The following is a 12,081-nucleotide window of genomic DNA, read 5'->3' on the forward strand; positions in this document are numbered from 1 at the left end:
GCGCAGCATCCATACGACTCAGAGAGGATACAGAACTTCATTGGAATGGGGTGAGCTGAGCTTGCGGTGAAACACCCTGCAACAATACAATACATCCTGATTTATATAGTGCATTCACAACAGCTGCAGCTATAATCAAGCGCTTAACAAAACAGTTAACAAAAAGTAAAATATTAAACACAACACAGAACATGGAAGACAGTCGTGCAATCCTAACCATGTTTCCCTCATACGCTTCGTTGTTTAAAGCAGTTTGAGATGAAATAGGAGAGAATCAAAGTGTCCTTTCACCAGCGGATCAGACGCAATGATCGAAATGTGCACACATCAGCTACAAGCTACCGGTAAGTTTCAAAGTCAACAAGAAGCTGTAGCATCCATTGATGAAAAAGAAAAAAATAGATTGGTTCACTTCTCCTGTCCCATGTAAATCCATTTCAATTCCAAGCGGCGACTCTCAGTTACGCGCCGACGCTGCTCTCTCCTCATCCTCAACTTCAGCAGCCATCCATCCAGCAACAATCAAAAACTATAATATATGGGTGTCCAAGCTACAATTTGGAGGGCATTTTGTGGCCCACTGTCTTTTTCTGTAGTGCGCATCAGAGATTAAAATTAAAAATCGATAGCTAGTGTTCCATGCCTGCATTGTATGACTTACATTCTACATTGAGTGGCAAGACAGAAGAAAAAAAAAATCAATCTCATCTCTCACTCCCTTGTTTTCCACCAAACATACAGCCGATGTCAGAGATAGTGTGTCCAGTGTATCCTGGGTTGTCCCCAGGTCCTCCTTCCGGTGGGACATGTCTGGAGCACCTCACCAGGGAGGTGTCCAGGATGCATCCTGATCAGATGCCCAAGCAGCCACTTGCAAAACGCCAGAAAATCCCAAAAGTTTTGCTTCATCACCAGTATATCGAGCATATGTATACCTTGAACTACTGTGATGGATTGTTTCCAGTGTGTTAAATGAATTAATGATCAACGTGGCCAATGCATAATTCATTTATTTGTATGTGATCCTTGGAAGACAAATTTTGGACACCCCAGGACTCCAAGCAACAAAGGCGGGCGCTAATATCTCTCTCTGACATTCTGAGTTAATGCTGCTATTGATCCAGTTTTTATGCTGCTTATCATCATGAAGGTTGCTGACGAGCTGCAGCGTATCACAGCTGACTTTGGGCATAAAGCGGGGTGGGAGGACAACCTGTTCACTAATGACTAATAAACAGATTATTTTATTTTCCCCCTAAAATGCCACAAGATGCTGCCTAAGTCCTGGATAATATGAAAGTCGTAATGTGTGTCAAGGAAGAATGTTGAAGTGATGCGCGCCTTGAGTGAGAGACTAAAATCTTTGTAGTGGTGAAGCTCAGGCTGTGTGTGTTTCAGCTCTGCTACACATTTCCAGTACATTTGTTCAAGATCAAGTAATCTGAAAGGCATTTATTTTTAAGGCTAATGTTGTAATATGAGTTTGAAATGATACTTAAGCATTTGGGCAATATTGTTTGTGGTACATTTACAGTTTAAACTATGGCAATTATAAACATTTTTTTTTTTGTGAGGCATCAGTTATTGGCAATTTTCACAGGGCTCAGCTCCCAATCTCCCGCCACTAGCAGGGGTTTACTGTCGTCATAAAAAAACCCAATAAAGTGCATTTGTTTGAATTCATTTATATAGACAGTTTGCAAACAATGTTGCTCTAATAGAAAAAAAATAAAAGACAATCGTAAAGAAATAAATTACTACATGAACGCTCACAGCTGCAGGACGTTGGGACTCAAATCACCTGCTAGTGTGATGCTTCCTGCATACACGTGTTGACTGCTTTACAAAAAACAAAACAAAACAAAACAAAACAAAACTTGGTACTTGGGCCTACCTGCCGCTTTGAAGGGGCAGGTACAGAGAGAGAGAGATCAAGAGAGAGAGAGAGAGAGAGAGAGAACGTGGGTCTCTTTGTCACGTTTCTTTGCCGTGGACAGTTGTGTGTAGCTTAACGCCAAACATGGACTCCCAATGTGTTCGGATCCAAGCCAGCAGAGCCTGTAGGAGCTCAGAACTCTCTGAGCGAACGTGCCATGTCTTCTCCTCTTTCTGTGTCTTGAAGATTAAATTAAGAGTCGTCAATAATCGAAAACAACTGCAACCAAACAATGTAACAATCTAAAGTGGGGCTCACCTCGTCATAGAGCTTGACATCCATCTGCCGCTGCTCATTGGGCCACAGGTCGATGGAGCTCACAAAGCTGATGGGCAGCGTCTCCAGAAGAGAGAAGCTCCCGCTGCTCGGCTCCGCGGTGCCGTTAACTGTTGTCAGGTGGTTTGTGTTCTTCCTCCACTGGTGATCCTCGCTCAACAAGTACAGAGTCTCTCGGGTCGCCAGCACAGTCATCGGTGCCCATGTGTTTTCTGGAATGGCACACAGGCAAGAGACAACCCTTGCTTTAATATGACCATGTTTCATGCACTCATTGTTTAATTCATTGGTCACCTGGAAGGTGAAGGTCAAAGCCCACCAATGCGTTTGAGTGTGACCACAGTACAGACATGTTTAACATGCACACAAAATGCTAATGTGTGGCCACGAAGTAGGTATACACTGTGGCAAACAAAGATGCATGTTGGCATTGAGTGTCTGAAATGTTAAGTATAAGTCGAACGGGGCAGATCTGGACACGCTCGAATGGCAGAGCTACAAATTCCACTGATATGTGTGGAAAATTGCCTGAGGAAGACTGTAGACAGGGCGGTGTCCCACATCTCTCGCGGAAATTAATGTAACTTGCTTCACCTGTGGCCCCAAATCCCAGCCGTCCAACAGAGACATCAAGTCATCATATTGTGACATCATATCATGCACACACACACACACACACACACACATATACATACATACATACATATATATATGGGTGGTTAACCTTGTAGCAAAAAGGCCAGAATGTAGAAGAACTGCAGCTGGCCATCCTCCACATCTGTCTGGATGTCTTCGCACACAAGAGGCCTGGTGCAGGAAAAGAACAAACCATGAACAGAACATGCGGTACTGTGTACTGTTTGGGTAAAAGAACCGGCAATGTTGTAATTCACCGTATCTTGCTACCACATTTCTGCTTATTTTCTGACATGTTCAAGACCAAACTTGAAACAGAATCCTAATAATTTAGGATATCGGGCTACTCTATACTACATGCCTTTGTACTACAGTCCTATCATTTTCAGGAACTCGCCTAAGCGCATCCAACTCTTCGATGCTAAATGGTTCTACATACCTTGACAGCCTGGTAATGTTATTTATTGAGATTTTCAACCATAATATAACAACTTCAATGTTCACTGAGAGGGTTTGTGTTTTTGCGCGCAGTGTCGTGACATACTACATGTGCAGGGAGAATCAAAAACAAGAAACGAAAATCATCATGTGATGTCAAGAATGAAAAATATAAAACTCTAGCTTGAACACATGTGTTGTACATCCCTATAAGTTCTTATTTCATGTTTTATAACTGCTCACTGTGTCCACCACTGGCAGCACGGACAGCCGATATGAGAATGCCTCCCAAATGCGCCTCAGGATGTCAGTGATATTTGCTGCAAGCAGTGGAACATAAACTTTGTACTTTGTACATACCACCAGAAGAAAAAAGCTAAGGTCCGGGGGCTCAGGCAGGCAAAGCGCCGAGCGCAGAGCACGGTTTGTAACACCTCTCCCACCAATGCACAGCTGAGGCATATTTTCATTCGTATAAGATACGATTTTCAAGAAGATAAATTTCTTTTCTTTTCTAGTTGCAATCAACACGGTGCACCGCGACATCCGTGTGTTGGGGAGGAATTCTCATATCGGCTTGATGTTTTCCGTGCAGCCGGTGGTGGCCACATAGAACATGTGTAAATAATGAAATAAAAATTTGAAGGTATGTACAACACATGTCCAAGCTCGAGTTTCTGATTGCTTTTTGTTTTTGAAATATCATGTGATGCCTTTGCCTTATTCTTTTTCAATCACCCTGTATTTCTGAATCAAGCTTTCATGTTAGCTAACTTGTTCTGCTTCAGAGGAGGGAAAAGACTGCCAATGAGTGGAGCAAAACATACAAATAAAAGGTGGCTAACAACAACCTGTACAAAAACATACGCCCGTCTGGGTGCATAACACATGCTCCCAATTAAGGTGCGGTTTACCAGCTAATTTAATGGAGCCGTGTTACAAGATGAAGTCTTCAAAAAAAAATCTGATTGTAATGGAAAGAAGATGTGTGTCTGGATAAAAATGAGCTCCTGCGCGCAAGTGTTGTCTCATTGCACGTGTGGAAATACCAGAGATGGTGCTGAGGATTGAGTCTGGTGGTTGAGATTGACCTCAGTTTGCTGTCGGACCGATGCGCCATCTCACGCACAATTCCTACAGAGAGCAATGACATGAGGAAAGAACTCAACACATTTGGAGCAAACAAAAGCAGCTGCTGGATTTAAGGCGAAGGCCACCTGAAGAACTTCATTTGAGTAAGACATTAGTCCTTCACCTCAAACAATAAATCTCTGCTCGTCACACAGATTTAACGTATAGGACTTCTTTACCACCCCCGCCGTTTCTGTGGCAAGAAGGCCATGCTATTCTGACAGCTGCAGCGGCAATGTTCAGATTGTGTTTAGCGGTAAGCAGCGCAACCAACAAGTGGAGCAGGAAAGGGTCAGTGAGTTTCTTTCTCACACAATGCTAGTTGTCCTTAAATGTGTTTTCCACATGTTGAACAGGAAGTGTTTTCCACTCGTGCTCGTGTTTGGCTTGAGCTTCTTACCTGTCAACAGGCCAAAAAAGTGTTTGCAGCGTATACTGTCCCGCACCAGGAGAGTGTAGGCCACGCCCATGACTTCCCCATCTTCAAATGCAATGTGGATGCTCTGGGAGCCAAGCCCCACCTCCAGGTAGCTGAGCTCTAAGATTGGGTGGCAGTCACGCTTCTGGAGCCAATCAGACAGCTGCCGTTTGCTGGGAGGTAATGAATGCAGACCGAGGTTAACTTTAGCAGTGGCAGGAACTCCCAAAAAACAGAGGGACTTAACAAGTCTTTTAGTCAAGAACCTAAAAAAACCCCAAACACTTTTGACACAAGGTTTCCAATGGCACATTAAAAGTATAAGTATTCACTGTTGCTCAGCTACTCACCTCGCTCCTGATGTTACTTCAAGGACATAGATTCTCTTGTCTGACACCACCACCAGAGATGGAAACTCTTCTGGCTCCCCAAATCTCACAAGTGATGTCTGGCGGTAAAATGGACGTTCAGCCTGCAGACGTGTAACTTGCATGTGAGCGCAACAGTTACTCACCTTTAGGAAACAACTGAGCTCCTCTTCCTCTTCGAAGACATCCACATCCAAGAAAAGCTTCAGCCGATGGTCGACCACCTCAAAGGCCTCAGTCAGCTGGTCTAAGTTTCCTGGGGAAATCCACTCAAGTAAACGACACCTTAAGAACATTTGCTTGTTGAAGCTACCGTTTCATCATAAAATACAAAATCCATGTGCTATTTTTGTTTTAGAGACATTTTTTCACAGTAGTAAGTAAGTAGGAATACATGTAAGACGCAAGCCCAATTTTCACATAAATTTGAAATGGGGTGGCACGAAACAAGGGAAACTACATTGAATTTTTGTGAGGCTCTAGATAAAATGAGGTAGATAAATAATTGATTCCAAAGTGTTTACCTCAGCTCACCCAAATAAATAACACACATTTTGGAACAGTTTTCTTCACAAGCCTTGTGGATTTCATTGCTTGGCTTATGTTCACCTGAAATTTTTGTTACATATTTGTACGTTCATTATACTAAGACATCAATTTTAACAGTGGCCGAAGCCTCTTGCAGGGTGTCGTAAATTACGATACAGTTGGATTCATAGTTGAATAAAGCCATAACACACCAACGGAGTTGGCTCTTCCTGAAGGCTGGAATACAGGCGGTGTAGCAGAGATGGTAGTGTAGCTGTAGCTGCCAGCCAAATCCTCTTTGCTTCGGCAGTCAGCATTGAAGGACAGGGAGAAAGAGTCAGACCCGTTCTCCCCATCGTAAAACGCGGGGTCCGCTGTGACGGCAGTAGTGGCAGCTTCCACCGGATTATCGCTGATACAAGGGATCACCTGTTGGAGGGTGTGACATTTCAGGTCACTACTTTTGAGAGTATATTCAGAGGAAGGAAAATCTTCCATTCATGAACGACACCTTGATGTCTTTATTGCCTGCCCTTGATGGACGTTGGATTGGCGTACTGCTGCAAGGGAATGACTGGCCAACTAGCTGGATCAAGTGGTCACTTCCACATTCTGGACAGTTATCACAGTTTCCTGGAAAAAGCAAAAATGACAAAATGGTGGAAAAATCCATTAAAATCTACTGCTTATCCTGTATCGCATTATAAGGTCCCAGGAGAGGCGGGAAACACGATATTTCACAGGCCTGACAAAAAGACAGGAAAACATTCCCACACACATATTCATACCTTTGGACAAATTCGGCATATCTGATTAACCTAACAGACATGATTCTGACATTGGCAGGAAACTACAGGAACTGAAGAAAAGCCACACAAAACATTGGGAGAACAGGTGCCGGCAGAAAGGCCTCAAAATTCTTTTTTTTTTTTTTTTTTATGTTGTTGGCAGAATTAATAATCAGTTGTCCACTCTTCTATGTACAGTATTGACATGTATACAAAAATAAGATTACCTATAAAAAACAAGCTATTATATCCATCCATCATTTTCCCATACCACTTGACTTCCTTAGGTGAGAGAAGAGCTTGATCTTCTCCCAAATGACTTTGGGTGAGAGGGCACATCCAGTAGAGGCAAACAACCATTCACAATGCTTCAGGCAATGTACTGAATTTTCAACCAAACTGCAGTGAAACTCCTCTACAACGAAACCCACATGGACGAAAATACCCCCTCGTGTGAAAAAATCTTCATGCACCATTCCCACTTTCCTGCCACCCATACAATGAAAAAAAAAAACCCTGATGCGTTTTACGAAATCTTTTTCTCTGCTCTTGCCTCGCGACGAGATTCACTACAATGAAGCCTAATCCAAAAGCAACCTCTACTGCTTCATTTGGAAATGGCAATAGCAACCACCACACTGGTTTACACATGCGCAGTAGTCCAGGAAGTATTTGTTATTGTTAGTTTCAGACGCAGCAAGAACGTTGCATTGCTAAAATGGCTACAAAACGGACCTTTAGATGTCAAGCAGCTAAGACAAGAAGAGCTCTGACGCTGGAAGAGAGGGTAAAAGTGATCAAAATGAAAGACAGAGGAAGCAAAATAAAAGACATTATCCAAGAAATTGATGTAAGTGAACGTGAATGCTGATCGTAAATTTCGCAATTTCTTTCCCTTTTTTTCTTTCTACACTGACTATATGAAGTGTCAAATAAGTGTATGCTCATACTTATGCACTATTGGAATAAAAATAAAGAGTACATACACGTTTGTGTGTGCAGGTACACATGCGTTTCTGTGTGCGTGTGTGTGTGTGTGTGTGTTTACATCTGATATCAAATTTGCTACAGTGAAAAACCCCCCGTTGTGTAATATTTCTTGCTGCAAACATGATTTCGTTGTAGAGGAGTTTCACTGTAGTCGCACCTGGTGTTGAGAAATCTTCAAAACATCTAAAGAACAAAGTAGAGTGTGCATGCCAGTGCAGGTCTTTCACGTGAACCGTGGTCAAAGCACACATAGGTGGCTGCTGGCTGAATCTAATCTGTCGGCAGTTGATTATGAAGGTTAAAAAAAAAAAGACTGAGGAGAAGATAATCGCTTGGATGATACTCTTAGCTGTATGTGGGAAAACAGAGCCATGAAGACATCACGGCTTTGCCTTTCACAAACATGCCCAGTATTTCCATCTTGCACTCCAAACACACGAGATGAACCATGCATTTGTTTTGACAGAAATGGAGGGTGTTTTTAAGAACTGACTCACTGCCTCTGCATGACTTAGCTTGCTCACCTTTGTCACCCTCATCACATTCCATCAACTCTTTGCCATCATGTGCATCGCCACCCTCTGGCAGCATCATAGGCCTTGTAGTCGTCGCTTGACCTCCAGCCTCCATGAACTCTGACCCGCAACGAAGGCACTGCAAATGAACACAGCCTGGAAGAAGCTCTGCTTCACGGCGGCGGTTGGCCTCTGCCACAAGTGACAGAACATCAACGAGATCCTGGTCAAAAAAAAAAAAAAAAAAATTACTGCAACACAAATCAAACATGCTTCTCTGGTCATGGCACAGGTCTGAACCCGAATTTTGTTCTTTGTTTGCAACACAATCATTGGACTGCATGCACATGTTAACAACCTTAAGGGCCTGCTTTGGGTCATCATCCAGAAGGACGTAACATCGCTGCCTCTTTTCCTTCATGATATAATGAAACTTGATCTCCACAGCTGGAAACATTCCTTTGGTCTCCTGAAATAAATAAATTTAAAAATCTCTCTCTCTCTCTCTCTCTGTCTCTCTCTAGAGAGAGAGAGACAGAGAGAGAGAGAGAGAGAGAGAGAGAGAGAGAGAGAGAGAGAGAGAGAGAGAGAGAGAGAGAGAGAGAGAGAGAGAGAGAGAGAGAGAGAGATAGATAGATAGATATATCTATATATCCCCCCCCACCCCCAGGTAAGCACTGTAGAATCACACCAAAGGGCAGAAACGTGACTTCACCCTGTGGGTCCAAACTGCCTGCATGGCATCGACGCTGGCCAGGCAGTCGAGCTCGAGGCGACATCGCTCCTGGCCTGACTGCACGTCTACCTCAAGCAAATGCCTCAGTTTGACACGCAGAAACACCTCCTTCCTCTTCTCATCCTGACTTTTTTCATCTTCATCCTCTTTGTCAGGTAAGACACCCACCAGTAGTGGCAGACACTGGTCCACTGCACGCGAAAATACTTCATAAAGTGGTGTTTGATAGCAACATATGTCAAGCATGTATTTCGTTTTTGTCATAACTACCTCCCAGGTCTTCCTCTTGGTCTCCCTCCTTAGAAATGCCACACTCGCCCCTGACTGACTTGTGGGAATCCAAACTGTGTCCAGATGCACAGAGCTGGACTGCCACCGGACCATCCACCGCAGTGTCTTCCAAAGTGGACTCAGTGTGCGGAGGGCTCTGACTGGGCCACTGCAATGTGGACTCTGTCTCTTGCTCGGCTTCCAACTCGGGCATTGGCACCCTTGGCTCAGATGAGATAAGTGGTGGAGGAAGAACCTCAGAGGATAGACAAAAGGGTATGTCAAGGCTGCTGGACAGTGTTTCCAAGCCATGAACAGTCTTGGCGGGAGGCGGCGCGACATCTACTTCCAGGTGGTGCTGGTACCGCAGCCAGTCCTCACCAAGCTGCTCTCTGAAACTGGACATGCGCTCGATCTCTTCTTGGTGTGGAAGAGCAATGTCTGGGAAGGAAGCACACTGGCACTCATTACAGTGCAGACCGACGCCACAGCTTAACAAGTCTAAAAATATACATCTGACTCAGTGCGGCCAGAGCCTCTCTGTCTCCTCCCTTGCATATGGAAAAAAAAAACAAACTAATAATGATTACAGTGAATTCTTTTCCATTTCCAAGTCTGAGTCAGTCTAACATCAGAATACAGTTGTAAATAATGTTGACTTATTTTTCTCCATTACAACCCAGGCTTTGCATTATTTTAATTTTGTAGATGTGGTCTTGCTTCCCTTCCCATAGACGCTATTACATTTATCTGGATTTGGAGTAACGCAAGAGTTTTTTTCTTCCATCCTGGTCCATGGCACAGCCTTCCAAAAGTTTTGTGGCAATGATTTGTCAGTTAATGCCAAATCCTGCTCGGTAACGAGCGATTGCACAAACATTACGGAAAACATGACCTCCTTAGAGGCAAGCGATATTGAAAGAAGCAGAACCAAAATACCTGTCATACCGGTATCAATAACCCACCCTGTGAGGAGGACACTGCCTGGTAGTCCGTATCACTTGGTTCAGAGATACTTGCTTGGCGCACTTTAACCTTGGGGTGCACCACAAAATTATTTCAAGTAAATGTAGAGAATATATCACAACTGCCAACTCTACCACACTTGGATCAGCATTCTCCATCGTACCCGGGACTTCTTTTTGTGACCACGTGAGACTCGCACATCCCCCACTGAAAGACTATCGCTGAGTTCCCCAGCTCCGCTTGACACATCTGCATGACTTTGTTCCAACTCCGCCGGAGGGGACAACTGGAGCTGGACAATCAGCTGTCCGGCTTTTGGCAGAACCTGGGGAAAGAAGTGCTCTCCTTTTAGACTTTCTGCTGTACACACATTTTACACTGATGGAAACTTACAGATAACTCTGAGGAAGAGAGCGCAACACCATCAAGTTTAAGCTGTGAAAAAACAATACACGAGAATGGGATTTAAATGCACTCCTTTATGTCACCAATATTTTACCCACTTTGAGGCCAACAGCCTTAGGGGAGAGGTGTCGGACAGTACATGTGCGATGAGTCTTCTTGAAGTACAGCGGATTGCCCTCCAGGTTCAACTATATGAAGGGACATTGGCATGTTTAAGTAGCTGTCTGCTGTAGGACATGTATGGACAGATGCATGTGTACGTACTCACCGTGTTGAGGCAGTGAAGTAAGGAGAGAGGAGCCAGTTGCGAATGCTCCAGAAGAAGATTATAGGCCAGGTCCAAGTGCTGGAGCGATGCCAACTGCTCCACACCTATTGAAGCACAAACATGATAAACAGAAACATATAAAGAGCATATTTAAGTCAGTTTGTGTTTTGGCCATTGTACTGTGTACCGTTTATAGTCTCTAGTTCATTGTTCCTGAGGATGAGCGTGAGCAGTTTGATCGTGGCGCTTATGCTAAGTGTTGGCGCCCTCTGAAGGCAGTTATAGCCTAGATTCAAATGTTCCAGTTCACTCAAAGGCTGAGAGGAAAGAAGAAGAAGACATTAAAAAGAAGCACAATGACTGCAGTTCCAAATCAGGAGGCAAACACTTAATGTCTGACCTTTAGAAATTCTGCACATTCCTGAATCTTGTTGTGGCTTAAATCCAAACATTTCAGGACATTCAGGAGACTCTAAGACAGGAAAAGTCACGTGAGCTTGTGTCAGTGGAATGAAAGTTAAGGCATTCCTTGGGTCATTTGTCTCACTAAAGACTGGTCAAGGCAGACAATGAAGTTATAGCTGAAGTTGAGGGTGTGCAGCTCCAGCCATGGCAGAGCAGAGCTGAGGTCACCGCCACATAGGGAGAGCAGCTCCTGCAGGAACAAGTCACACACATCATGTTTACAGGGGCTCAAACTGTCAGATGCAGTCACAGCCAAGTTGAAAGCACCTCCAGGGAGCTCAGGCTCTTTGAGCAGATGAAGACCTCCAACTGGGAATAAACTCCTCTGAGACCCTCTAGACAGTGAGGCGGGATATTCTTCAGCTGCCAAGAGAAATATAAAAGAAAGTGAGATGTTTCATTCAACTTTAAAAAAAAACAAAACAGAATTTGTCTCACAGGGGCAAAAAGTTCATATGTATTCAGCATAGCTTTCAACATAGATCAATGAGTGATACTAAATAAGTGAAAATCAAAAACTAAAATAGAGACAGATAATGGAAAGACAAATAATGTTCTTATTGCTTGTACAGTATTTACACAAACAGCTTCAAACTGGCTTGAGGCAAAGATGGATGAGATAGCAATATGGGACCAATTGCGGCACTGGCAATCAAAACGTGATAATAAAATACAACTCATAAGTAAAGAAACAGACAGTTGAAAAATAAGGGATACCAAAGAGTAAAGTACCTCCAAACACTTTAAAGACTTGAAAGGGAAAATCTTCACCCCAGACTGTAATCTTGTGCGTGACGGGTTGATGAGCTGCATAAAGCGCGCACACACACACACACACACACACACACACACACACACACACACAGGTTTCAAACACACATATATATGATATATATGTATATGCACACACACACACACACACACACACACACACACACACACACACC

At 43.7% G+C, this 12,081-nt stretch overlaps 1 protein-coding gene across 7 annotated transcripts in view; it reads right to left on the reverse strand.

Annotated features, from left to right (window-relative positions):
• Nucleotides 1-727: 727 nt before the first annotated feature.
• stk11ip (serine/threonine kinase 11 interacting protein) overlaps nt 728-12,081 on the reverse strand; it is a 16,635-nt gene continuing 5,281 nt past the window's right edge. For 3 of the 7 annotated variants that reach the window (XM_019856597.1, XM_019856596.1, XM_019856593.1), the window contains exons 3-25: nt 11,867-11,941; nt 11,402-11,497; nt 11,217-11,324; nt 11,070-11,141; nt 10,857-10,986; nt 10,670-10,773; nt 10,500-10,589; nt 10,390-10,431; nt 10,136-10,321; nt 9,996-10,065; nt 9,031-9,471; nt 8,740-8,951; nt 8,383-8,493; nt 8,034-8,247; nt 6,243-6,364; nt 5,944-6,160; nt 5,350-5,459; nt 5,186-5,307; nt 4,818-5,008; nt 4,336-4,420; nt 2,937-3,019; nt 2,195-2,424; nt 728-2,115 (exon numbers count right to left, since the gene is read on the reverse strand). In XM_019856597.1, coding sequence (XP_019712156.1) covers nt 1,975-2,115; nt 2,195-2,424; nt 2,937-3,019; nt 4,336-4,420; nt 4,818-5,008; nt 5,186-5,307; nt 5,350-5,459; nt 5,944-6,160; nt 6,243-6,364; nt 8,034-8,247; nt 8,383-8,493; nt 8,740-8,951; nt 9,031-9,471; nt 9,996-10,065; nt 10,136-10,321; nt 10,390-10,431; nt 10,500-10,589; nt 10,670-10,773; nt 10,857-10,986; nt 11,070-11,141; nt 11,217-11,324; nt 11,402-11,497; nt 11,867-11,941 — 3,252 coding nt within the window. In that variant the 3' untranslated portion in view covers nt 728-1,974. The remainder of the gene's footprint in view (nt 2,116-2,194; nt 2,425-2,936; nt 3,020-4,335; nt 4,421-4,817; nt 5,009-5,185; nt 5,308-5,349; nt 5,460-5,943; nt 6,161-6,242; nt 6,365-8,033; nt 8,248-8,382; nt 8,494-8,739; nt 8,952-9,030; nt 9,472-9,995; nt 10,066-10,135; nt 10,322-10,389; nt 10,432-10,499; nt 10,590-10,669; nt 10,774-10,856; nt 10,987-11,069; nt 11,142-11,216; nt 11,325-11,401; nt 11,498-11,866; nt 11,942-12,081) is intronic. The other 4 variants (XM_019856598.1, XM_019856595.1, XM_019856594.1 and 1 more) reach the window with 3 other exon arrangements.

This window comes from Hippocampus comes, unplaced genomic scaffold, assembly GCF_001891065.2.
Source record: "Hippocampus comes isolate QL1 unplaced genomic scaffold, H_comes_QL1_v1.1 scaffold283, whole genome shotgun sequence".
NCBI lineage: Eukaryota > Metazoa > Chordata > Actinopteri > Syngnathiformes > Syngnathidae > Hippocampus > Hippocampus comes.